Raw genomic sequence first — 24,760 nt, 5'->3', positions numbered from 1 at the left:
CTACAGCAAGTCACTAAATTCCTCTCCTCGCTATAATAATACGAGTCTTTTTCTGTAGGGAAGGGAGGTCGCGATCTGCAGCACGACCCCATCTTTGAAAATACCCTACCAAACCCCGCGCGTACACCGATAAAAGCAAGGTTTTAGTCGAGTCAAAAGCCGAATCGCCGAGATAACGATAGCCAGAGGCGGTTGAGAATCGGGAGTGGGGGTGGACTCGACGCTAGTTAGCTTACTGATGATGGAGCCTGACTGATCGAATGATGGTGCTGCTACATTGTCGTCAACGGATGAGACGACATCTAGCGGAAGACGCCGCAGGAAAGTCTTGAATTATCCGTTGGTAAGAACCGGCTTGATTGAAATATCCGAGAGGTGAATGTGTTGATGAGATCAAATGATATACTGTCAAACACCATCATCACTCAGTACAGTACCCATTCACATTACACTGCCAACAACATGGCCATCACGACAAGCACGAATGGTGACAGCAACGGACATCACGATGCCGATATCCATGATGTCTGTGTTGTAGGAGCTGGCCCTTCTGGCCTCATGCTGAGGTGAGCTTCCAAATTGCTGTTCGCCTCTTTCCGAACTGATAATTTCTCCAGTGTCGTGTTGGCAAAGCTTGGTCTCTCAGTCAAGGTCATCGATGAGAGGCCCGATCAGACAACCGTGGGCCGCGCTGATGGTATCCAACCAAAGACCATTGAGACGTTGCAGATGCTGCGAATTGGCGATGATCTTGTACAAACAGGCGTCAAGGTTCATGACATCTGCATGTGGCGAGGTTCACCAACTGAGGGACTTCGCCGTACAGGACGTGAAGTCCACTATCCATCTTCAGTGGTAGACGTGCTACATCCCTATATCCTTTTGTGCCATCAGGGCATGATGGAAAGCACATTTATTACCGACCTGCGAAAAAGCGGTGTTGAGGTCACTCGAAGTCACACGTTTCGAGGCGTAGCAGACTCTTCAGAGCATCATCATCTACAGATCGAATGCGACAAAGACGGTGAAACACGTACATCTATCCCAGCCAGATACCTAGTAGGCTGTGACGGTGCTCGTTCAGCAGTACGAAACGCCATTCCCGGCGCGGCCTCTCAAGGAACGCCCCATAACTCTGTTTGGGGTGTGTTGGACGGGGAACTGGATACCGACTTCCCTGACATCTGGAGCAAGACCGTCGTATTCTCCGAGGAACACGGATCAGTCCTACTTATTCCACGTGAGCGCAACATGACTCGCCTGTACATCGAGATGAAGAGTTCGGTCACTTCCAAAGGGCTCGGTCAGGAGTTTGTCATGGAGCAGGCACGTCTTATTATGGCTCCTTACACTGTCAACTGGACATCAGTCGAGTGGTTCGGCAACTACCAAGTATCCCAACGCTTCGCAACACGGTTCTTGGACCCAACTCAGCGAGTATTCATAGCTGGAGATGCTAGTCACACACACAGTCCAAAGGCTGCACAGGGAATGAACACCAGTGTCCATGACTCTTGGAACTTGGGCTGGAAGCTCAACCTTGCCGCGCGCGGTTTCGCCAAGGATGGAATTCTTCTACAGTCTTACGAGCAGGAACGGAAGAAGATCGCGGAAGATCTCATCAACTTTGACTTCGAACACGCCAATGAGATCGCTGGAGGCGACTCCCAGAGACTCGCTGAGAATTTCCGCAAAAACACACGCTTCATCTCGGGAGTGGGGGTTGAGTACGGTCCCAATGAGCTGAACCATCCTCTAGATGCCGCTCCTGGTGGCGATGCTAAGCCTGGCTGTAATCTACCCCAAGCAAAGGTTACGCGCTACATAGATGCTTGCCCAGTTGATGTTCAGCTTGATGTCCCAGTTCTCGGCCAGTTCCGAGTCTATGTAGTCGCTCCGAACCTTACGGATCATCAAGAGAGTGGCTTCATCAAAGGGCTCGATGAGTCTATCTCAACACCAAACTCGTTCGTATTCCAGCTTGGCAAGTCAGCGCAGGCTTCATATCAGCAGAAGCCTCGTGCCAGCCGAGCCGATGATGTTTACGTGCGGCCAGAGCGATACACACCAGTCAACCAACTAATCACATTTGCACTTCTTAGTAAGTAAAGTCTTTTCAATTGTCACTTGATCCCAGTCACTAACTTGCGGAATCTTCACAGCCTCTACAGATAAGAACGAGTTTGAGCTCTCAGACTTGCCTCCCACATTTTCCAAGAGTAGGTGGACGGTATATCTGGATGACGCGGCGCATTTGGATACCAAGCGAACTTCGTGTACAGAGAAGTGGCTTGGCTCAGTCGATCGTGGAGAGGTTTCAATTCTCGTGGTTAGGCCGGATGGTTATGTCGGTGCCATTCGGCGTATCAAGAATGCCAGTTTCGAGGATGGTGCCGCGGCGGCGAGTTGGCTCGATTCGTACTTTAGAGGCTTTCTGCAGATCACTTCTGCCTGAACTCGCATTTGAATGAAAGTCCTTCAATGAGATACTGTGTCAATTGTGTTGAGATATGAAGCCAAGTTCATTGGAAATCACGGGCTAGAAACTCCTCGTTCAAGTTTAGAAAATGCGCAACAACTATCGGGTCAGTATCCAAGAAACACTTGATCAGTTTTGCCTGTCAGAAATATCACTTTGGGTGCCAAATGCTCGATTGTCCGGGTCATACGCGCTCGCGTTTTATAAGGGAGAGTAGTGAAACTCACTTTGTTCAAGGCCGTCGCCTCGCTTCTTCCAGGTCCAGACTCACCGATGAATATGAGATCATTCATTATTGGTTCTGAAGCATTCTACAGTATCAGTATCCGAGTTCCCCGAATGTACCAAAGCATGTCCATACATAGCCAGGTCTCGACCATTGATAGCGGGCACCAATTATCTCATGAGATTAACCCCATTTATCCCAAATCTCATGGTTTAAACTCTCAAACAACACGTATAATCCGGGGAAAGTGGGGGTTTGGATGTCAGCAGGTTGAGTTCGAACCGATAAGATAGGTAGATAGCGTCGTATACGCGTTGTCTTGGCGTGGTCCTGCTGCTGCTTTAGCGTATGCTAAGGTTACGACTGGGTTCAGGGTGTGCATTGACTCGTAGCAGCGATTAGTTATCTCCTCTATCTCTCACACCACAAACAAAAGGGGAGAACTCGAGTCTGTCTGTTGTCTCATGTCTGATAAATACATGAGTTGATGCCGACTGATGTCTCCAGTCTTCAACCTCTCAACTTCAACGTACTCGTTTCTTTCCACAAAGCATCATCATGGCTTCAAACAACGCAGAGGATATCGCTGAGAAGGCCACTGGAGCCAAGCTTCAGCAAGCCCCAAGTGCAACTTCCTACCGTCTCGGTGATCACAAGCCTGTTGAGGACAGTGCTGTTCGCGAGTTTTACGGGAGTGCTGTCAATGAGTCGTATCGGCTAAAGTCTGAACTTGTTGCACGCCATCTCTCAGAGATTGGTACCGGAAAGTGAGTCTTTGGCAGTTCATATGAGCAGTAAAATCCGTACTAACAGTGACGCTTCTAGGTTCCAATGGATTCTCTTCGTCGTCAACGGTTGCGGCTGGATGGTCGATAACTTCTGGTCTCAAGGCATCACCGCCGTTCGTCCCCCGATCATGAACGAATTCGACGACATTACTAGACTCAGCTTCAGTTCAGTGGCTTACTACGTCGGACTGATTGTTGGAGCCTTCTTTTGGGGCACCGCGGCTGATGTCATTGGCCGCAAGCCTGCTTTCAACTCTACAATCTTTATCGGAGCCATCTTTGCTTGTGCAGTTGCTGGGTCTCAGGACTTCATCACCTTTTGCTCTCTCTGGGCTGTCATTGGTACTGCTGCTGGAGGTAACGTCCCGGTTGACAGTATTGTCTTCCTTGAGTTTGTTCCGCAGAGTCATCAATGGCTGCTCGTCACACTGTCTGCATGGTGGAACCTTGGCCAGCTTATCGTGTCGCTTCTCTCGTGGGTGTTCCTCGCCAATTTTGCTTGCAGCAGCCCCGAGGGTTGCCGCCGACAAGATAATATGGGATGGTAAGTGGTTCACTCTGAGCACTTCTGATACATCGGACTAACAGGACGACCTCTCCAGGCGATACATCATGATCACTCTCGGTGGCATTGCTCTTGTTCTTGCCTTGGTCAGAATCTTCGTCTTTAAAATCCCCGAGTCGCCCAAGTATCTTCTCTCCAAGGGGCGGGACGCAGAGGCTGTCGAATCAGTCAACTACATCGCTCGTTACAACGGCAAACCTGAGACCTTGACACTCGAGATGATGCAGGATATCGACCGCCAAATCTACTCGTCTGCGGTTGTCTCGTCTACCGGCGAACCCGTCCACGCCATTCCGGATCAGACCGAGAAGAAGCTTTCCATGAAAGATATCCTTAAGGAGAACTTCAAGGACTTCAACATGAGCAGCTATCGCTCGCTCTTCGCCGGCCATAAGATGGCACAGCACAGTGCAGTTACGTTCTTAATCTGGCTTACCATTGGAATCGCCTACCCGCTCTACTTTGCATTCATTACTTCTTATCTTGAGTCTAAGAAAGATTACACGGCTAGCTCATCGTTCAACCACACCTATATGATCTACTGCATTGTTTCCGCTGTCGGGGTCCTCGGTCCCATCTCAGCAGGTTTCCTGGTAGAGACTCGGTTCGGCCGCAGGTGGATGATGGCTATCTCTGCCGTTCTCACCGGCGTCTTTCTCTTTGCCTACACAGCCGTTGGCACTGAAGCCGCCGACATTGGATTCCAGTGCGCCACAGCTATTCTCGGAAACTTTGGTACGTCTCTCTCCTAACCCATCTATCTCACATACTAATAAGCTATGTAGAGTACGCCGTCATGTTTGCCTTTACTCCAGAGTCTTTCCCTGGACCAGTACGAGGTACTGGCACTGGGATTGCAGCTACACTTCTCAGACTTGGTGGTCTTGTGGCATCTTTTATTTCAACATATTCTGGGTTCACGGTTGTTCCGATTTATGCAAGTGCAGCGCTTTGGATCGTCGTCGGTTTCTTCTGTCTTGGTCTTCCTTATGAGACACATGGACATGCCTCTCTCTAGAGATACGATGGGACAGTGGTTTTCCAAAACATGTAATGCCTTAGTAGTAAGGACTAGTTAATTTATATACGTTTGAGAAATGCTTGGATGCAAAACAGTGTATGTTATTTCGTAAATTCTTACTCCTTCTTATTTTCAATATGAGACCTTGACCGCATCCTTTGGTATTTAACTTCATGTGGCTTGTTAATTGTCAAGAATTAAGGGAAATAATTTCTACTTCAATAAGTCTCAAAATGGTCATCAGCATCTCCATTAAGCTTACGAAAATGTGTTAGTAGCACAATATTTTCCTTGCAATCAGGCAATATATCAGCAACGCAGACAGCTGTTCCGATGCAAGTTGAGTGATACTTTCGAGGATACTTCTAAAATCATAGACTTTTACACTCAAAATACCAGTTTGAGAAGAATAATAGAAGGCTTCGTCTTAAGCAGGCCAGGGTCCCCAAAGGCGTGTTGTGAGACTTATTGCTCTTCATATCATCAAAGACTCAAAATTCACAATTGTTACCCGGAAGCGAGACATGTATTTGACCCATAAAAGTTATAGAGCAGCCTATCGGATGTTCCGCTCATGATTCGTCAATGCTAGACTTCTTTTGTCCTAGCTGTCTTAAACTTTCCGATGCTGGTCAGACCCACCCCCATTCTTGTTCTTCCCTGTCGTCCTGCGTCTTATCAGTGGCCAACAAGAACAATAGTTGACTCCTCGCATCTGTGTACCCACTTTCATCGTTCAAAGGTGGGGGGATGGGGTACCAAGAGTCCATGCTTGGTTGCAATCGAAACAACAAAATGAACAAGGACAAAGTACATCGGCTACTAAAGCTTCAGCATCCATAGCTACTTGATCTATCAATTCCAAGTGCAATCAGGCATCTATCTTTCCAACAGCCTCAAGCCTCCTGAAAGCTTGTTACGTTCTCTCTCCCGATTTTTATCCGCTCCCCCTACAAAGATGCCTATCGCAGTCACACCGCCCGCGGCGCACGCTGCGCTGAAGGACACTGTCTTGTTCTCGCCCTTGAAGCTTGGCAAGCTCAATTTGAAGCATCGAATTGTCCAGGTATGTAGTGAAAGTCAATTACTTATCCGCGAAGAAGGACCTAACAACATCCTTCCAGGCACCTAACACTCGCATGAGAAGTGAATTCGAGTCCCGTGGAGTTTATGTCCCTGGCCCTCGTATGGCAAAGTACTACAGCGATCGCTCCAGTGACGGCGGTCTTCAGATTACGGAGGCGACCGACATTGCCCTGAACGCTAGTGCTTACCCCGGTGTTCCTGGCGTCTTCACCGACTCCCAACTACAGGGATGGAAGAAGGTAACTGACGCTGTCCATGCCAAGGGCGGGTTTATCTTCACTCAGCTGTGGCACACTGGCCGGGCGTCCTGTAGTACTCAGCGGGGTGGTGAGAGGGCTGTGTCTTCTGGCGATCAGCCCATGCCGGGTACATACCTGGATGGCACTGATACCAAGGATGACCCGCCTCGAGCCTTGACAGTGGACGAGATCCACAGCATCACTACCGAATGGGCAGCCGCAGCCAAGCGAGCTGTTGAAGTTGCTGGGTTCGACGGTATTGAGATACATGGTATGTGTGCACACAGACTCTGTACTTATAACCTCTTGCTAACTGTTGGGATCAGGTGCCAACGGTTATCTTCTTGAGCAGTTCCTTCACGACAACATCAACAACCGCACTGATGAGTATGGCGGCTCTGTCGAGAACCGATGCAGATTTCTGCTCGAGGTTCTTACTGCATGCTGTGATGCTATCGGTGCCGACAAGGTCGGGCTTCGACTTTCGCCTTACAATTACTTCCAGGGCACCAAGGATAGTGATCCCAACGCACATTGGTCTTACCTCTGTGGCCAGATTGCCAGTCTTCCAGATAACCACAAGCCTGTTTACGTTCATATGTAAGTCATATTCACCACTGAAATAACGTCAAAATGACTGACGATAATTAGGATTGAGCCACGTTTTGACGAGGTTCTGGATGAGCAGCAAAAGCTCGCCGCACTTGCCAACGGCAGCAGTAAAGATGGCACTGCTGCTCAAGTTGGCAAGCAGGTAAACTCTCTCAACATATTCCGCAATATTCTCCAGCCTTCTGGAATTCTATTCCTAGCCTGCGGAAACTTTAACCGAGACAACGCTCCCACCAAGATCAAGAGTCAAGAGGCTGACATGGTCGCAATGGGCCGGCATTTCATTGCTAACCCTGATTTGGCTGAGAGATTACAGAATGGTTGGCCTCTTAACGCCTATGACCGCAGCACGTTCTACGGTGCTGATCCTCCTGAAAAGGGCTACAATGACTATCCTTTTTACAACCCCTCACAAGAGGTGAAGAGTGAAGCATAAAGTGGGAGTCTTATGGTGGAGGTTGGTACAATAGACTAATTGGCATGAGCAGCTTAGCTGTAATAAATACACACTTGCTCACATGATTCCAACTATACCAAAAAAAGTGACAGAGAAGGCTTATCTCGTCAAGTGCAACTAGTCGACTCTTGGTCTTTGCAGAAAAGAATTGAAAGCAATCAATCGTGGTCGACGCCACTCTGTTACAAAGATCATCATCTATTGCCGCCACCGCTAACCATGAATATTATTGATTATTTAATCCTCCTTATTCATTTTCATTTCCTTTGTCGTTCCAAATACACCTAGATCTAATCTTCCTTGCATCCCTCGCTATCGATAGGCAGTACATGCATATCTGGACCCTTCTGACATCCCAGGCCAAAAAAGGTCGATGTTCCTACAGATGACTCTGCAAAGAGTTTGAAGTGTCTTTGCTTCCATAGGAGGAAACAATACGGCATGGCCCTCCGAAAAGTGCTTAGACAATATTATGCAACTTTTAAGTGTCTTATTGGCCAACTAACAATACCTCAGCTAGATAGAGTACAGTGCTTGTAGTTTTAGAGACTTGCTCTCAGTGAACCACCACTGGCCTCAGACTCGAGCTGCGAGAACTTCTCATCAACATCCTTCCACATATCATACGTCAACAACCACCGTCCAACTCCATGGTATCTCCAAGGAAATGGATCCTCTCCTGTCTCTGACGACTGCGGGATGATTGGATTCTCCCCACCGAGCCACTCTTCATCCCACTTTCCATATTGTCTGAACCGTTCATCTCGCTGCCTCTGCTCTTCGCCATCTGGCAGATGATATATCCACTGGTTGTACGTCCCTCTTTGCACAACCATTTCCGTGCGCTCTCGTCGGCATGCCTCGTAAACAGCTAGAGCCTTTACCTTTGAGGCCGGCGATTTATCGGTAAGCTTAGCGAGACAAAGTCCAAGGACGCCGCCGTCTTCTAAAGCCATACCGGCACCACTGGCAAGATATGGTAGCGTCGCATGGACAGAGTCACCAAGCATGGTGAGGGCTCCTGAAGGGTGTGACCAAGTCGGGTCGAGGCCAGGTCGAATGCATAATCTCCACTTGAGAACAGAGTCACATAGGTTGAGCATCTTCCCGATGCGAGGGTCCCAATCCGCGAAATGGGCTCTCATCTCTTCGATGTTGCCCTTCAAAGTGTTGCCGCTGTCGAGTGGGATGTCATCTGGCACTAAGAGAACCATGTTGAAGAGTTCTCCTCCTTTCAGTACGTAGTTGACTGCATGTTTGTCGGGGCCGACCCAGTAGTTAACTTGGGGATCCTCCACGAATGGCCTCAGGTCTGGGTCCTTTCTCATCTCGTCTGTTGACAGTAGCAACCGGTAGGCCAAGTCGCCCGTCAATTGTGGAGGATCGGATCGACCGAGGAACTGCTCTCTGAGAGAAGAGGCGATGCCGTCAGCACCGACGACCAAGTCAGACTTCATCGTTTGGCCTCCTTCTAGAAACACAGTTGCGTGGCTGTTGTCGGCCGCTATCTCGTAAGACAAGACTTTAGATCCGCAAATGATCTTGGCCCCTAGCTCTTGAGCTCTATCTAGAAGTGCTTTATGCAGAGTCGCGCGGTGGAAGTCGAGGAACGGGTATCCTCCCGAGGCAGCCGCATAGCCATGATAGTCCATTTCTGAGAGATGGTTCCCTTTCCAACCAATGAAGTTGCATTTTCTTGGCTTGGTAGCATTTTTAACCAATTCCTTCTCGAGGCCCCAGGAGAAGAGAACTCGAGCAGCGTTGGGAAGGACTTGGATACCGGCACCGACTTCGCCAATTGCTGGTGCAGACTCCAAAACCGTGACATCATGGCCGGCGAGACGGACAGCGATTGCAGCACCGAGACCACCGAGGCCAGCTCCTACAATTATCACCTAAATACACATTAATTTTGGAAGTGTCTTGGGATATGGAGTCTTGAACCTACATGAAGCTTGCTTGAATCACTCCTCTCCATCACTTCCTGTATCTTATAGTTGGGCATGTTGTCTCTAGTCCGCTAGATCTTGATTGGCAATGGGTAGAGGTGATAATATCCAGCAAGAGGTCTCTATATTCGTATTAAAGGTATATGTGATGCAGTCTAGGTCTTGTGGCAAAGCAGACACAAGTGGTGGTGCCATGCACTGCTTTGTCCGATTTACCAAGGCGATTGCCGATATGCTCGTGTCTTTACGTTCTGGGAATAGATAGCCATCGCTAGCTCAAGCACGGATCTCGAACCCGAGTTCCTTTATCCACTCACCCATGCCCGTTAGCATCCTCCCACTTATCAAGATAATGTGCGGGGAAGATGATAAGGGTGGGGATTTGGTAGCACTGTGGTGGAGTCCAGCCAGGCCTATCACTTATCAGAGTTACACTACTAATCAGCCAGAGTTCAACGGCATTCGGCAATTCCTCCCACTCTAGAACCCAGACGTTCCCTCACTCTATCCCTCGTTCATCTTTAACATTTCCCACCTCATCCCACTCTACAGCCATGTACGGAGCCGACGACGAGCTGTCCCTAGCGGTCGATGCGTTTCTTACAGAAGCCATGGGTCGTAAACAGACACAATCGCAGGGTCAATCAGAGACCTCTCGGAGAGGTTCTGGTTCTGCAACCTCACAGCCAGCTCCTCAGAGTGACAAGTCGTTTGAGTGCACTCATCCGGGCTGTAGCAAGAAGTTCACCCGCTCCGAACACCTACAGCGACATGCTCTCAATCACTTGCCGGGCGGTTCTTCATGTGACATATGCCGTGCACACTTCAAACGGCCTGATTTGCTGAGTGAGTGACCATGTTGTGTATAGCTGAGTCAATCCAAATTTGTTCTTACGTATCCAAAGGGCGACATATGGAAAGACATCGCCAGAAGGATCTAGAGGCTGGAGGAACCGGCTTTGGCGTTCTCGATACACGAAAGAGATCTTGGGAAGCACCCGACGGTACGGTCGTTGAAAAGCGACCGTGTCGGAACAGCAACTCGAAAGCTAAGACTGCCAAGGGTTCAGGACAGAGCCCTCAAGAAACACAGCAAGTCCCATCTCCGGAATCAGACCAAGCAGATAATACAAGGAATCAATCTCCTGGGCTGATCACTTGGGGCCACAGCGAAGACCAGTCAGTGCATGGAGTCAATCTTCATTCCTCATCCGACTTGCATATTGAAGACTCTATCTTTGTTCACTCCACGGGTGAACTGGTTACAGACGACCAGTTGGCCAACTTTACCACCTCAACCGACCAATTTGACCACGGTGAAGGCATAGGCGAGTTCTCATTCGACCAGCTTGACCCTCTACTCCTCAACGAGTCGTTCGTGGATAACACGGCACTTGATTACACGCAAAACTTTCAGCCAGATACCGCCAGCTCGTTTAACATGCCCTATACGACTGCGTTGGATTACAACTGGCTGTTTAACATCAACTTGAACCAAACATCAACACCTCTTACGAAGGCAAACGAGCAGTACATACCACCCGCCCAAATGTCGGAGCCCGTTCAGATATTATCACCAGACTCTATCAACAGCACACGCCGTTGGTCTGAGTCGGTACAATCTCACAACAGTGATGCGAGGAAAGATGCACCTAATCCACGAACCGCCGTCTTGAACCATATCAAGACAACTCCAGAGAGCCTTGTCAGCTCTATAACTGAGTCTACAACGCCAACGCAACATAAAAGCGCCAAATCATTGAATTCTCACGGCGCCCATGATCAACAGCACGTCGAGGAACCACAATTTAACAGGCCATTCTCGATGCTTGACAAAGGTCAGCCGATACCAAAGATTGACGAAAGCGTGCGCAAACGAATCCTTCAAGTCGTCGAGACTGCAAACCCATCTTTACCAGATTCCCGTCACTCCGTGTGGGATGAGCCACTACTGTCCCGAGACTCCCTACAAACGTACCTAGAATTGTTCTTCGTAAAGTTCAATACTGCCTACCCACTCATGCACCTTGCAACCTTTGATGTGACCAGAATGGAGCCACTGCTTCTCATCTCCGTCCTCCTCCTGGGCTCAACATACTCTTCCAAAGACGCCCATCAGCTGGCTGTGTGCATCCACGATGTTATAAGGCCTAGCATCTTTTCTCATGCTAGCTTTTCAGCTCGTGCAGAACTTTGGACTCTGCAGACTATCCTTCTAGTGGAATGCTTTGGAAAGTCTCGTGCTGGACAGAAGCAGCACGACATGAGTCATCTCTTTCATGGGCTTCTTATAAATCTTATTCGCAGATCCGACTGCCAGTCGGTCCGCCCTCAAGGGCCGCCTGTTGACTGCGACGATACAAGAGAGTTTGTAGTTCGAGAGGCTTGGCGACGATGGGCAATTGCAGAACAAAAGAAACGGTAAGCCACTCAAGAAGCCTCTTAATATTAGCATCCAGCTGACGTATAATTATAGCCTCGCACTTCTGTGCTTCATGTGGGATACACAGCATGCAGTTCTGTTCTGTCAGAGTCTGTGCATGTCCGCATTTGAGCTTCGCCTTGAACTGCCATGTAGCCAGAGAATATGGGAAGCTTCAGACCCAATATCGTGGGCAATGGCATGGCGCTCATCAGCCTGCAGTTCCCAGCAGAACTTCTACCTTCCCAGCCTCAAATCATATCTCGGGCCGTCAGTGCCTCGTCCAAAAGCATTGACAGGACTGTCTCATGTACTTATGCTGCATGGCTTGATGTCCATCGCTTGGGATATGCAGCGTCGCGATCAGACATCGCTCGGAGTAGTGGATGGTGATGGACCCGGATCCAACTGGCGGAAGCTCATAGGGAACGCTTATGACGCTTGGAAGAAGGACTTTGATGCTTACATAACCTCAATTATTTCTCGACTCCAGAATACACCTGAGGATCAGGCCAGAAGGAGCGAGTACGTGGCATTTGCCACTGCATACAATGCTTTGTTTCACTCAGCACAAGCACTTCTTCATATGGAATTTCTCGACATACAGATTTACGCTGGTGCGCGCCATATCTTGGGTCGACCAGTCCAGCAGAAGGACTATCGTCGCTCCGCAAAAGCGGTCAAACAGTGGGCTTCAGTGACAGAACGACCAGGCAAAGATCAACCTTCAGAAGCCGAACACAATATGAGAAGCCACAAGAGGCCAGCATCTGTGGCTGCATGGCATGCATCACGGCTGCTTCATGAAAACACGAAAGTGCTTACTCGGTCAGACGCAATGCAGCTTTTCCACGTCCCCTGGTGTCTATACCTTGCAACTCTGGCATGTTGGGCATTCTGCCACGGTCAGTCCAATAGAGGAGGTATGCTAGATATAGACGACGATGCTGATGACAGTGATGACGAGAGTGATGAGATCATCTGGGATCCTCGAGGGGAAATGCATAGCCTTGTGTCAAGAATGGCTCGGCATGGGCCTGAAAGTATGGATGTGAAGCCAAGCCAACAACGTCAGATTGTGGGGCTTGTCTGGACTATGGCTGAGACGCTGAGCAAGGTTCGGTGGGGGATCTTGCATGCTGGAGTTGTTGTGTTACGAGGGTTAATACCGCAAAGACTTATCAACCAGTATGATGAGCCCCATGATGATGCTTTTTGAACGAGACATATGTATTTTAATAGAAATATAGCATACCACTGCTCCTATAAGCAACATTAAATGGCCAATACTTAAGTTTATTAGTTACACTTTACACCTATCCTTGGACCTAGTAATCTATAATTCTATTTGGAAAGACTTCTTGATTGCCGCGCTGAGGCGTTGAACTGCCGTACACATATCCCCCTCAGCCGCGCTCGCAAATGTGACACGTAGAAACAACCCCTTCAGTTCCTTATGCGGCTCGGCTCGGAACCACGAGCCACGAGCAAAGAGAACTCCCTGGTCAATGCTGTTCTGGAAGATTTCCACTTCAATTTCCTCCAGACTTCGCCGCTGGTAATCTGGGTGTTTTGTATGATCAAGTTTCAACCATAGCTATTACAACAGTCAGTACCTCTCTCCAGCATTAAAGTAAAAATCAAGGAACTTACAAACATCCCAGAAGCTGGAGGGACCCATGATGCAATATCCGTAGGCAGGTAGTCCTCGCAAGCTGCAAGTAAGGCATTGCGCCTTCTAGCATAGCTCGTCCTTAGATCAATGAGCCACTTGAGATAACCCTCGTGACCCCATGCCTCGTCCACCAGTTTCCAAATGATTAGCTGTGATATACCGCTAGGCCCCTGATTTGCAACTTCAGCATGACAGAGATACTTATGGATTACCTCCTTGCTAGCAGTTATCCAACCCATTCTCGAACCAGGGACTAGGACTTTGGAGAAGGAGTCCATTCTAAGGACTCGGCCATCTACGTCCATGCTGAGATATGTTGGGACAAGTGTAGTGAGGAACTCGTCGACAGTCTCATCCCCCACAACTTCAATCCCTCGTCCCCTGTAGGGCTTCATTTGGATGAAGTAGTAAGGCTCGTCTTCGATGATAAATATGTCGTGTTTCTGGCAAACTCTGTAAATCTCACGTCGACGCTCGAGGCTCTGAGTCGCGCCAGTAGGGTTCTGTCCCGAAGGCACGGTATAAAGGAGATGCGGCTTCCGAGCACCTCGGGCCCCTTCATCCCAAGTCTCTAGAATGTGATCCATATGACCGGGCAACAGTCCCTGCTCGTCCATATTGATCCCAAAGACCTTTATGCCCTGTGGAACAAAGGTCTCCATCGCCGTCGCAAAGGTGTAGTCCTCAGTAAGGATGGAATCATTCCTGAACCGGTCGCAGAGCATACGAACGGTCTGCTCCAGAGCTGCTGTGCTTCCAGTGGTCAGGCAAACTCCCCAATCTGAATAAGGCGGGTTATAGACAAGGTCAACGTGTTCTGTAACCCAGCGCATCATCTGTGGGGATCCTGTTGCTTGGCCGTAGTTGAAGGCAATAGATATGTCAAAGTCCGAGGTGCCGTCCCTGGTGTCGTATTTACCAATGCGAGCTATCTGGGCGCCGCTAGCTGGTGAGTCGAGGAGATCCTGCTTCTCGGAGACGTTTGGCGCCGTAGGGACACGCATGGCGATCTCAGAAATAGGAAAGTATTCGCTAGAGGGCAGGCCGCCGCCAAGGGAGATCAGACCGGGTGTCTTGATGTAACCGGCGGCTTGTTTGAGGACGCATGGGGGACGATTGCTCTCGCTACTGAAGTGTGCTGCAAGACGTCAGCGCTGGATCTGAATACAGTAATCGAGGTAACATACTCTCCCAACTTTTGGCTACAGGCTTTCCATCGGCCTATATCCTGATTAACCTCATCGCCATCACCACGGAACCTGGATGCTTACGGGCAATTTGAACATGTCGCTGTCTGACATGGCAGCCGTGCCTGGCCTTATTTTGGTAGCTGTAGCTCGCCTTTTGCGCATGAGTTCAATTTTGACTTGACTCCCACCAGGGGAGCCAGATACCTCCGTTGTTGTTGAGTGTCCCATGTCGCTTAGTTCTGTTGTTCGAACGACAAGTAACGGCATCTGGAGGTGATTTGACGCTTTATTAAAAGACCCTGCGCCTACAAAGTGATTTCTTATCTACGGGTTTGGTCTGGCTTGCCAAAGGGCGTGTGGAATACGATATCGGCTGGTGCACTTTGCGCCTTACGGCGCTGCGCTGTGGAGCCATAATGCGCCTGACTAGTTTAGCTTGCATGGCCACACGAGAGATTGCAATTTTCGTGCAATGATAGCATTGCGGGGCTCTGCTCCAGACCACGGCCTAAGCAGGGCCTTGATCAAGTCTACAGGGAAAAATCAAAGTCAGTACCAATATGCAGCCATGTTCTGGAAGGTTGATGAAATGGGTGAATCAACCAATATCCAACTCTGTATAAACTATATCGCTATATGCCATCACGCTTTACTCTTTTGATAAATGCTGTCGCCGAAAAGTAGCGATCCACTGTTCGTTATCAGCTATAGTCTGTTCCCAGTTATCATCATTGCCATACACCAGCCTCCTTGCCTCGCCCTGGAACATCTCGTCCGTTGGAAAGACACCACTCGCGAAGGACTGTTGAGCAAAACGACCCAAATGCCACGCTAGAAACTTGGTGTAAGAATCAGGGGTTAAGTCGAACCCGGGATCGAGCTGTTGCTCGGGATCCGGGACAGTCTTGCCATTCCTCTCTTCTATCTGAGCCAAATGGTCCGGCACCGTTGGATCCGTGGCGGAAAAAGGCACCATGGTTAAAGCCTCGTTTGCAAGGAGGTATGGCGGCAGCGCGTTTCTGACCTGTGCAGCGATCAAGGGTTCGAAATCGTGATCGCCTTTCCAATCTGCCATTGTTTTTCCCTGGCGGAAATGCTGTGTGAGGTGGTCGGCACGGTCTTGCCACGACGTGAGATGCTGGTCGCAGAAACCGCATCGCGAGGAGATCGGGGGAGGCGGTATCCTCCAGTCATCCAAGATGGGCAGTGTATCTAGCTGATGAAACCCACGGAGATGCTGAATGAGGTTGTCTTTACGCCTGAAAATATGCGGCTGTTGACCATTATGACATGCGTCATGGTTATGAGAGTTTAGGTGATGTTCAGTAGGATCAAGGATATTGCAGTATGCACATGTACTCCTGCCAGTTAATGACGATACCACTGCACCACCGTAAGGTGCACAAATCCACTGGTCGCAGTCAAGATGGAGCGTCTTTTCGTGTCTGGTCCAGTCGTGCTTCTTGGAGAACGAATCGCAACAAAATGTGCAATGGAAGATTCGAGGTTTCATATTGGTACCAGCGACGTCAGTCCTCCTCTTCGTGACTCGTCTTCTGTGGCGATTCTGGAACGAGCGAGACGATTGGGTAGAGACAATTGAGCTTGAAGATTGACTGTGCCAACTGGCCACGCTCGGACTTGATGATTCCATCCTGGTCAAAGGGGCTTGGATGCTATCGCCCAGAGGATTTCCTTGCAATGTATCATAAATAGCGGACCAAGATGCCGGCTCGGTTTCTGGAGGGCTATTTCTCCATCTCTGCAAGGGCTCGGAGGCTTTCTCACTTGCGTCGTAGACAGGAATATGAATGCTCCGTCCACCATTCAGTGTATGTCTGAGAGAATAGCGACTTCTGCGGCGTGGAAGAGTCGAATTTGGGGTGATGGGAATGGGAGGATACTGGGGAATCGTTGAGTTATCCGTCTTGGGGCGTTCCTGAATCGCTGGAGATGAAGTACTCAAGGCCCGCGGCATATTGTAAGAAGTGAACATGTCGCTGTTGGAGTAATCCTGGATCTCTTGCTGGCCCCATGAACCTCGGCTGGATGTATGAATGTGATCGAGCAGCAAGTTGCCAGCAGCCAAGTCTGGGCAACCAAAGGTCAGGTCATCCAACGATGTCTGATCAAAGTGCAATCCAGTACCGCCATCTAAAGTAGGAAGTAAATCGTCTGAAAAGTTGGTCCATGATTCAGGGGGGACCTGGTTGCTCTGTTGCCAGTGGAACCCATCATCCTGGGCTCCGGCTGGATGCGCCACGGCGCCAAAAGACGTCCAATCCCCACGATTGGCATCGCAGACTAAACTTGGTTGCGAACGCGTCTGGCGAGGTATTCGCCGCGAGCTCATGTTTTCTCTTGAGTAGTTTGCGGAGGTACGAAGTGTAAAAGCACGAGAATGGGACTTCAAAAAAACGGGTAGTGAGGAATGACCACTACAGCGGGGCTGGGTTGATCCGATTGCGGCGGGATAACAAGACATGACTTGTGGGCATGACCATCTACGCTAATTGTGATAGTGGGAACTAACCTCCGCAGCTTGAACTAGGCGACTGGCTGAGGTTCAGTCTCTCAAATATTTCCATCTTTGTTGATATTCGATTTTAGTAACTACCGCCCTTTTCGGTATTCTCTCTTCCTTTAGCAGTATCAACCTCCTGCGCCATAATGAATTGCAACGATGTGAAGTCAGTCGCCACATGAATCATATCGAACCCAGCCTTGGCATATTCTCTCGCTTGCTTGCCAGCCGTACTGTAGATTCCACATTTCTTGCCAAACTTGTGGCTCACCTCCAGCACACGTGCAAGCGCATCTGTCAATTGTGGTTTAAAGACGCCTTGTATGATAGGATGGCCGATATTGTTCCCTATAATTCATGGGTTACTGCCCATTCTACTGCAACTTCGGTGCTGTACAACGAACCTAAATCGAATGGTCCCACGAATAGTACATCAACACCGTCAACAGCGGCAATCTCATCCAAGTTATCAAGGGCCTCTTGGGTTTCGATCTGTACTATAGTAAGAAGACTGCTGTTCGCTTGCTGGAGATACTCGGTCATTGTTGGCATGGGGCTGAATCGTTCCATTGCATACAGCGAGCCGAATCCGCGCGTGCCTTGTGGAGGGAACTTGGCCGCCTTGACAATTTCTCTGGCCTCTTGCGCAGTGCGAAGCAAAGGTACCAGGATCTTACATATCTAGTCAGTGTCCGGTCGAATCTAGGTGCCGCTGATACTCACCCCATGGGCACCCGAGTCCAAAGCTCCTGTCTGCTGTAAGTAGAATGGTCACGTTGGTGCTCTTGGCTGGTTTATCTTACTCTTGATCATCCATGATTCCATACCAGGAATCCTCACTATCGGAGATGCACCAGCTGCGGCAACAGCAGGGACCGCGTCGTGCATAGCACTGTCTAATATCGCATTCTCAGTTTCGCAGAGCAATCGGCAGATATGGCCCGATACTCACCATCGAGATTACCGTGCTCACAATCGATCACCACCCAGTCGACGCCTGGCACGCGGGCAAGGGCGCGCGACACGTTGGCGCCAGGCACCATCTGCCAGAGTCCCATGCTCGGGCCATCAGCTCCCTGAAGCGCCGTTCTGAGGAAGTTTCCTTGTTCCATCATAGTGATCGAGCAGGTAGGAAAAGAATCAGGGTAGGCGGTTGAAGAGTTGGCTCATTGAACAGATTAGAAATGGCGGGGTATTGTGAGGCTATAGCTTGGCACTTCAACCGGTCCTTTGCCATTGGTTCCCACATACCGGAAAACGTTCCGTTGTTATCGAAGATCCGAAAAAATCTTTCCAGGCGTCTTCAGGCGCAAAGCTTGGTAGGGCTCAAGGCGCAGGGCTAGGCAAGATTGGAGCAGTGTGGGGAGGGGGTGTATATAGCAGTTCCTAATGTATGAGATGTCCTGACTCTAAAGATAAGAGTATTCCTAAAGCTATCGCGATTTCTGAGTAAAAGCCGTTTATGGTAGGAACTGGAGAGTAGCATAATTTTAAGACAGGACTTCATGATAATCTAGAAAGGGCTGCCCACAAAGTATGAAGGAATATGTGAAGTAGAAAATCACGCTCATAGTGGAGACGACACTGGATCTGTTTGGTCACAAGACCAGTTGGACTCTCCCCTTCCATTGCTATCTACCACATCGGAGATGAAGGGTCCAATCCAATTCAGAGGTCTCTTCTACACAAAAGGCGAATTTGGGATAATGAACTAAACCTGTAGCGAGGCGCAATCCATCCTCTTCAGTCATATCTCGCACCCAGGTCTTCTTCACTCCTTCTAAAGAGTGCCGTTTGCACGAGCACCCAACATTGTATATGCCTAGTTCCGCACTTGAGAGCTAAAGCTTGCAACACGCCAGCAAAATCATCAACTCCATTCGGTCAAGTCCGCTGAGCACGGCGCAAGGCGGAAGGGGCCTCTGCTCGAAAATGAAGTACAGCATCAGTGCAATCACCACAAATCATTACCTAGTCGATGTGCATGCTAATCACTGACTTTGCCTTCAAATCAACGGTAGTATCTCTATAGTAAAATAAAAAATGTGCAGTGAGTGGAACAGATAGTGAGCAGCTAGCTAGCCCTGGAGCGAGTCCTAGAGTGGCCTTGTCCTCATTATTGACGTGCAGCTATGTGTCTAGGACCAAAAGAAGAGCTAAGTCTTGGCTCGAAAAATGGTTTTACCCCAAATATGGCTACCCACGTTATGGGTGGAACATCGCTTAATAGCGCAGGGGGTACAAACTTCTGAAGATGGCTAGACATAGATATAGGGCATGCTTTCGTGCGCCCGTCAGTACATATTGTCATCAACATAACCTTCAGCTTCACGCATCAAGCTCCTTACCCTAAACTTCAGTCACCATCATGCGGTCCCAAGACCACGGCTCAGTGTACAATCCAAGAACCCTTCCAGACCACCCACCCGCAAGTTTCCACTATGGACGAGGGTGTCCTGCGCGGAGAGGTTCTCGATCTTAACAAGCAAAAGACGATTGAGGGTGAGAATCATTTCAACTGTCTTGGCTGGAAGTGCATGACAGCCGTACTCATTATGAAAGGCATTGCCCTTGGCGTCTCGAGTTTGCCAAAAGCCTTTGTGGTTCTATGGATGGTACTAGGACTTTAATTGAGAGTAGTGCAAGCTGCATTGCTGCATTGCCTGCTTAAATGGCAGATAGTTAAGGGTTCTAGATAACATTATTGCGGTACTCTTCCGTCTTTATTCCGCATCTGTCCATAACTAGAGAAATGCTAGTCGATCGTAATTTCCACCCTATTCTAGTTTGTTAAGCTAAAACCAAAGTTATTATCTAATTGGCTTACCAAGTTTCACTCCACTTTAATACAGCAAGCTTATTAAGAACAGCCTACTTGGTGGCCAATGCTACATAACTCACAAACTACCGGATTATTTTCTCTCCTTTACATCTAAACGCAGGACTATTTTACACTACAGAAAGCCGTATTTACCAGGCCGGTAATCATGCGTGTAATAACAACCTTAGCTCTAGCACTTGCTAAACTCGCCAGTCTAGCTACTTGCAACTCCAAATTTATTCAACCTCCAGAGTCAACCGGCAATGACATATCGCAAAACAAACGTTACAAGGTCGGAGATATGGTCCAGATCGAATATGAAACAGATATAGATCAACCTGCTATCGAATTAAATCAAATTCCTCTGAATGGGGTCAGCGCCCTCGAGTCGCTACCTAGTATGGCATGACATTCGCTTATGGCAGTTATCTTATTAACTCGTGCATGTAGGAAATGGCTCGTCAAATCCAAGTTACTGGATTGCAGAGTACGATTCTCTTGGATTAGCAGAAGATAATAAAGATTCTGTATACTGGTTTACTCTCTACAAGTCCAGTAAAGGCCGAATTGCTCGATCAGAATATTTTAACGTCAGCTCACCGAACGCTGAGACTACATCTGCTGGCGTCTTAGCAACATTGACCTCAGCACAACAAGAATCGACATCGACTACGGGCCCAACATCAGAGATGAAAGCTGAATCCACCACAATCAGCTTGCCTTCAGATGAAAGCACAAGCACAAGCCCGAGCGACAAGACAAACTCGGGCTCGGGGTTATCTACCGGAGCGACGGCAGGTATAACTGCTGGTGCGATAATTGGCGGTCTATCAATTCTGGGCGGTATTGGATACTTCGTTTGGAGGAGATCAGGAAAAGGCAAAAACAATACTGGAACAGAGGGGGCTCAAGATCAACAGCATCAGTTTTATGCCTTGGAAACCAAAGTTGAGCTACCTAGCGACATAACCACTCATCCTTCAGAGTATGCATCAAGCCGCCCAGGACTCCATGAAGCACCTTAAGTAAGGAAAGCATAAGAAAAATTAATAAGAAAGACTGGTAATTATAATAATCTTATTTATTAGTTGGCATGCTTAGAGGCAAAGCTTAACTAAAGAGGGAGCTAAAGATCTTTTGTTTTATGTATCCTCTGTATGGGAGATAATGGGGTTATTACTCTTAGCTGTGTTTTAAGCTTTATAAAAATTGACATTTATTCTCTCTTGCCTTATCTCTAAATCGTGTTCTGTATAAATATTGCACATAAGACTCAGTTTCTGCCAGGACATAAAATTGGTATTATAAAACCTGTAAGGCTACTGGCGGTTATGGTTTATTAGTCTGCCTGTATATTATATAGCCAGGTTCTTCTATCTATCTTATTAGGTTAATTGTTTTTAGAACGAATTTTCACTCTTTAGGCCACCTTTATACTATAAAACGAATGAGATAGAAAATGTAATAGTGATATACAATTTTAAGCCTATTAAATAGAATTATTACCTTATCTTTATAATTACTTACTTATTAAAGTCTAATAATTATATAATGTCCTTAACTAAGCTATTAACTCTTTTAGTGTTAAAGTTATTAAGACAAGATTAATAAGCCTAATAGCTATAAGTAAGTTTAATTTAAGATATATATAGAAATATTAAAATAAAAAGTAAGAAAAAAGAAGTATAGGCTTATAAGATAATAAAGTAACTATAAGACCTAGTATAATAGCAGCCTGTTATAATAGTTAGGTCTAACTGTATTAAACTAAGCCATGCTTAAGTTTATTATTAGCAGATTATATAAGGTATAATACTAAGCGGTTATTAAAGTATTATATCTCTTAATAGTAATTTAATATATATTAGGCTTAATTAATATAAAGAAGTTTTATTAATAGCTAGTAAGCTAAGTCTATAAAAGTATAAATAAGTATAAGCTATATATTACTATTTATAAGGTATTTATTAGTACTTTTATTAAGGATTAAAATATTAATTATTTAATTTTAAATTAATATTATAAAGCTTTAATTCTATTTTAATTAATTAAATTTAATAGATTAAAAAGAATCTATTTAATTTATTTATAATTAATAAAGTTTATAGAGAATTTTATAGAGTATATATAATATAACTATAAGAGTTATAATATAATCTCTTCCCTTCTTTAGGTCTTATCTTTAAGATTATACTTACTTACTGTTTTTATTAACTTATATTTATAAGTATTAACTTAAACTTATTTTTATTTATATATATCTTATTAATTATTATATTAAGTTAGGTTTTTAAGAAAAAATATATAAAGACTTTTAAATTTAATACTTTTATATAATATATTTATAAATTTAGCAATTTTATTATATTATATTCTTATTACTTTTATTATAGTTTTATATATAAGGCTATAGATAAATAGTCTTATTATTATAGTAATTATATAGATATAAAAATAGTTTATAATAGTTTTAGTATTAAATCTTTTTATAAGTTTATTTTTAGTATTATACTTAACTTATATTAATGCTATAGTTTTAAAAAATATAAAAAAGTATAAGAAATTAAAAGAAAATAAATAAAAAGCTAAAAAGGCTTTTAAAGAGGCTATAGTATATTTAGCTTGCATTTATAAGATAAAGCGTTATCTTAAGGAATAGGGTAATAAGTTATTTTCCTATAAGATATAGTCTTTAAAGGAATAGGGTAGTTTTTTTATTAATTAGGCTAAGTTATTAATTATTTTTAAGGCTTAGTTTTATAGCGCTATAGACTTAATTAATTAGAATTTAATTTTAATAGATATTCCTTTTATTAATTTAGCTATTTTTAATAGAACTTCTTTAAGAGTTATTAGGTATTAATAAGGTATTTTAATAGTTTTTATATATTTTTATTTTTTAAATAGTTTTTTTATTTTATTAAATATTCTCTTTAACTATTATTTTTATATATATTTTAAATAGCTTTTACTTTATAGACTTCTAGTCTTAAGATTTCTTATAGTTTATTGCCTATTTTAATTTATATTATACCTAACCCCTAAATTGGCAGTAATATAGGGCATGCTACTATTTAGGGTAGGGCAGTAATTAGCTAAGAAAAGTAAAGGTATTTATATTATTAGGCAGCTATAGTACTATCTAAATAAAGACTAATAAGGAAGTACACTTTAACCCTAAATAGGGCTTAAGGCCAGATACTAGCTTAAGCTATAAATTAAAAAGGCTAGATAAAGTAAAAAGATAAGTAAGTAAGTAATCTATTAATATATATATATATAATATAGATATAGAGAAATTAGTAAAGTAAAAAGGCTAAATTGCCCTAAATAAAAAGGCTATAGGTAATATAGATTAAAGTATTAATAAGAAAAAAGGCAGCTTAATTTAAATTAATATACTTAATATTAAATAGGTTTTATATAGATAGCTAGCTAGCTAGCTATCTATAAAGCAGGCTAAATTACTAGAGGTAAGTATAGCTAGAAGGAGAGAGAGAGAGAGAAAGAGAGAAAAAGAAAAAAAAAGAAAGAGAAAGAAAGAAAAAAAAGAGGCTAAAAAAGGCAAAAAGAAAGCTAAAAAAGAGAAATACCTAAAAAGACAGTAAAGAAGAAAAAGCCTATATAATAGAGTTAAACCTTTAGCCTTAATATTACTACCTTTAACCTATAATTAAACCTTTTATTAACTTTATTATATAGGCTCTTTTAACTTTATAATCTTTTTTAGCGTTTTTACTAAAAGCCTTTATAATTTTAGGCTATATACCTTTCTTCTATCTTTAGGCCTTTATATATAGCAGCTAGGCCAGGTTAGGCTAGATTTTATAGGCTATAGCCTAGAGAGTAGGCTATTATATTACTATACCTTATTTTTAGTTACAGTATAGGGCAGGTATATTAGGTTAGGCAGAAAGAAAGGTGCTATATATATTATATATAGTAAGCTATATATAGCCTTTTAAAAGTATAGCTTAAGCTATTAGCCTTAATATATATTTATATATTAGGCTATAGCCTAAAAAGGCTAGCTACCTAAAGGTAAGGTAAGGCCTAAAATATAATAAGCTATAAGGTTAGTTTATAATATTTTAAAAATATAGTTTAAGCTATTAGCTTTAATATTTATATATTAGGCTATAGCCTAAAAGGGCTAACTGCCTATAAAGGGAGGCCAGTATAATACTATTATATATATATAGTAATAAGTAGTTTAATTAGTAATATCTAAAAGGGGCTTAGGGTTAGGATAGGGTTAGTATTAACTATTTAAGCTATCTTTACCTTTTAGGTTTTTTCTAGCTAAAATCTAGCTAATAAGTAAGAGAGGAGATTTTTCTAAAAAAAGAGATATAAAGAAGTAAGGAAAGAAAAATAAAAGAAAAAGCTAAAGTAAGGAATATAGCTAAATAGCTAAAAGGAGATATAAAATAGCTAAAAAGAGATATAGCTAAAAAGCTAAAAAGAAATATAGCTATAAGAGCTAGAAAGAAATATAGCTAAGAAGCTAAAAAGAGATATAGCTAAAAAGCTAAAAAAGAGATATAGCTAAAAAGCTAAAAAAGAGAATATAGCTAGATAAGCTAAGTAAAAAGAGGTATAGGGCTAAAGTGGCCTATAAGGGGCCTAAGGGGACCTCCTAAAGGTATTCTAGACTGACCTAACTAGGCCTGTAGGGATCTCTTTAGCTATAGAAGCTGCTGAGA

The 24,760-nt window shown here is 45.2% G+C and overlaps 9 protein-coding genes across 9 annotated transcripts; 5 read left to right on the top strand and 4 right to left on the bottom strand.

Moving 5' to 3' along the window:
* Window positions 1-462: 462 nt before the first annotated feature.
* FMAN_12085 (uncharacterized protein) lies at window positions 463-2,455 on the top strand (the record flags this gene model as incomplete). The annotated part of the gene is made up of 3 exons (XM_041834581.1): window positions 463-566; window positions 618-2,101; window positions 2,163-2,455. The coding sequence occupies 3 exons, from the start codon at window positions 463-465 to the stop codon at window positions 2,453-2,455; spliced, it is 1,881 nt and encodes a 626-aa protein (XP_041684831.1).
* Window positions 2,456-3,263: 808 nt separating this feature from the next.
* On the top strand, window positions 3,264-5,076 carry FMAN_12084 (uncharacterized protein; the record flags this gene model as incomplete). The annotated part of the gene is made up of 4 exons (XM_041834580.1): window positions 3,264-3,472; window positions 3,531-4,037; window positions 4,096-4,793; window positions 4,844-5,076. 4 exons carry the CDS (start codon window positions 3,264-3,266, stop codon window positions 5,074-5,076), a joined length of 1,647 nt encoding a protein of 548 aa, XP_041684830.1.
* Window positions 5,077-6,037: 961 nt separating this feature from the next.
* FMAN_12083 (uncharacterized protein) lies at window positions 6,038-7,452 on the top strand (the record flags this gene model as incomplete). Its single annotated transcript, XM_041834579.1, has 4 exons — window positions 6,038-6,145; window positions 6,204-6,675; window positions 6,731-7,004; window positions 7,056-7,452. 4 exons carry the CDS (start codon window positions 6,038-6,040, stop codon window positions 7,450-7,452), a joined length of 1,251 nt encoding a protein of 416 aa, XP_041684829.1.
* Window positions 7,453-8,015: 563 nt separating this feature from the next.
* On the bottom strand, window positions 8,016-9,478 carry FMAN_12082 (uncharacterized protein; the record flags this gene model as incomplete). Its single annotated transcript, XM_041834578.1, has 2 exons — window positions 8,016-9,368; window positions 9,422-9,478. 2 exons carry the CDS (start codon window positions 9,476-9,478, stop codon window positions 8,016-8,018), a joined length of 1,410 nt encoding a protein of 469 aa, XP_041684828.1.
* A 498-nt stretch (window positions 9,479-9,976) lies between these two features.
* FMAN_12081 (uncharacterized protein) lies at window positions 9,977-13,063 on the top strand (the record flags this gene model as incomplete). The annotated part of the gene is made up of 3 exons (XM_041834577.1): window positions 9,977-10,268; window positions 10,328-11,843; window positions 11,899-13,063. 3 exons carry the CDS (start codon window positions 9,977-9,979, stop codon window positions 13,061-13,063), a joined length of 2,973 nt encoding a protein of 990 aa, XP_041684827.1.
* Window positions 13,064-13,180: 117 nt separating this feature from the next.
* FMAN_12080 (uncharacterized protein) lies at window positions 13,181-14,820 on the bottom strand (the record flags this gene model as incomplete). The annotated part of the gene is made up of 4 exons (XM_041834576.1): window positions 13,181-13,441; window positions 13,498-14,657; window positions 14,707-14,740; window positions 14,791-14,820. The coding sequence occupies 4 exons, from the start codon at window positions 14,818-14,820 to the stop codon at window positions 13,181-13,183; spliced, it is 1,485 nt and encodes a 494-aa protein (XP_041684826.1).
* Window positions 14,821-15,358: 538 nt separating this feature from the next.
* On the bottom strand, window positions 15,359-17,062 carry FMAN_12079 (uncharacterized protein; the record flags this gene model as incomplete). Its single annotated transcript, XM_041834575.1, has 1 exon — window positions 15,359-17,062. One exon carries the CDS (start codon window positions 17,060-17,062, stop codon window positions 15,359-15,361), a length of 1,704 nt encoding a protein of 567 aa, XP_041684825.1.
* A 253-nt stretch (window positions 17,063-17,315) lies between these two features.
* Window positions 17,316-18,345, bottom strand: FMAN_12078 (uncharacterized protein; the record flags this gene model as incomplete). Its single annotated transcript, XM_041834573.1, has 5 exons — window positions 17,316-17,581; window positions 17,638-17,905; window positions 17,957-17,982; window positions 18,037-18,129; window positions 18,186-18,345. The coding sequence occupies 5 exons, from the start codon at window positions 18,343-18,345 to the stop codon at window positions 17,316-17,318; spliced, it is 813 nt and encodes a 270-aa protein (XP_041684824.1).
* A 1,875-nt stretch (window positions 18,346-20,220) lies between these two features.
* On the top strand, window positions 20,221-21,079 carry FMAN_12077 (uncharacterized protein; the record flags this gene model as incomplete). The annotated part of the gene is made up of 2 exons (XM_041834572.1): window positions 20,221-20,452; window positions 20,505-21,079. 2 exons carry the CDS (start codon window positions 20,221-20,223, stop codon window positions 21,077-21,079), a joined length of 807 nt encoding a protein of 268 aa, XP_041684823.1.
* Between the last annotated feature and the right edge of the window lie 3,681 nt (window positions 21,080-24,760).

This window comes from Fusarium mangiferae (assembly GCF_900044065.1).
Source record: "Fusarium mangiferae strain MRC7560 genome assembly, contig: FMAN_scaffold009, whole genome shotgun sequence".
NCBI classification, from domain to species: Eukaryota; Fungi; Ascomycota; class Sordariomycetes; order Hypocreales; family Nectriaceae; genus Fusarium; species Fusarium mangiferae.
The sequence above is the reverse complement of the archived record's forward strand: the minus strand, read 5'-3'. Positions and strand labels throughout refer to the sequence as shown.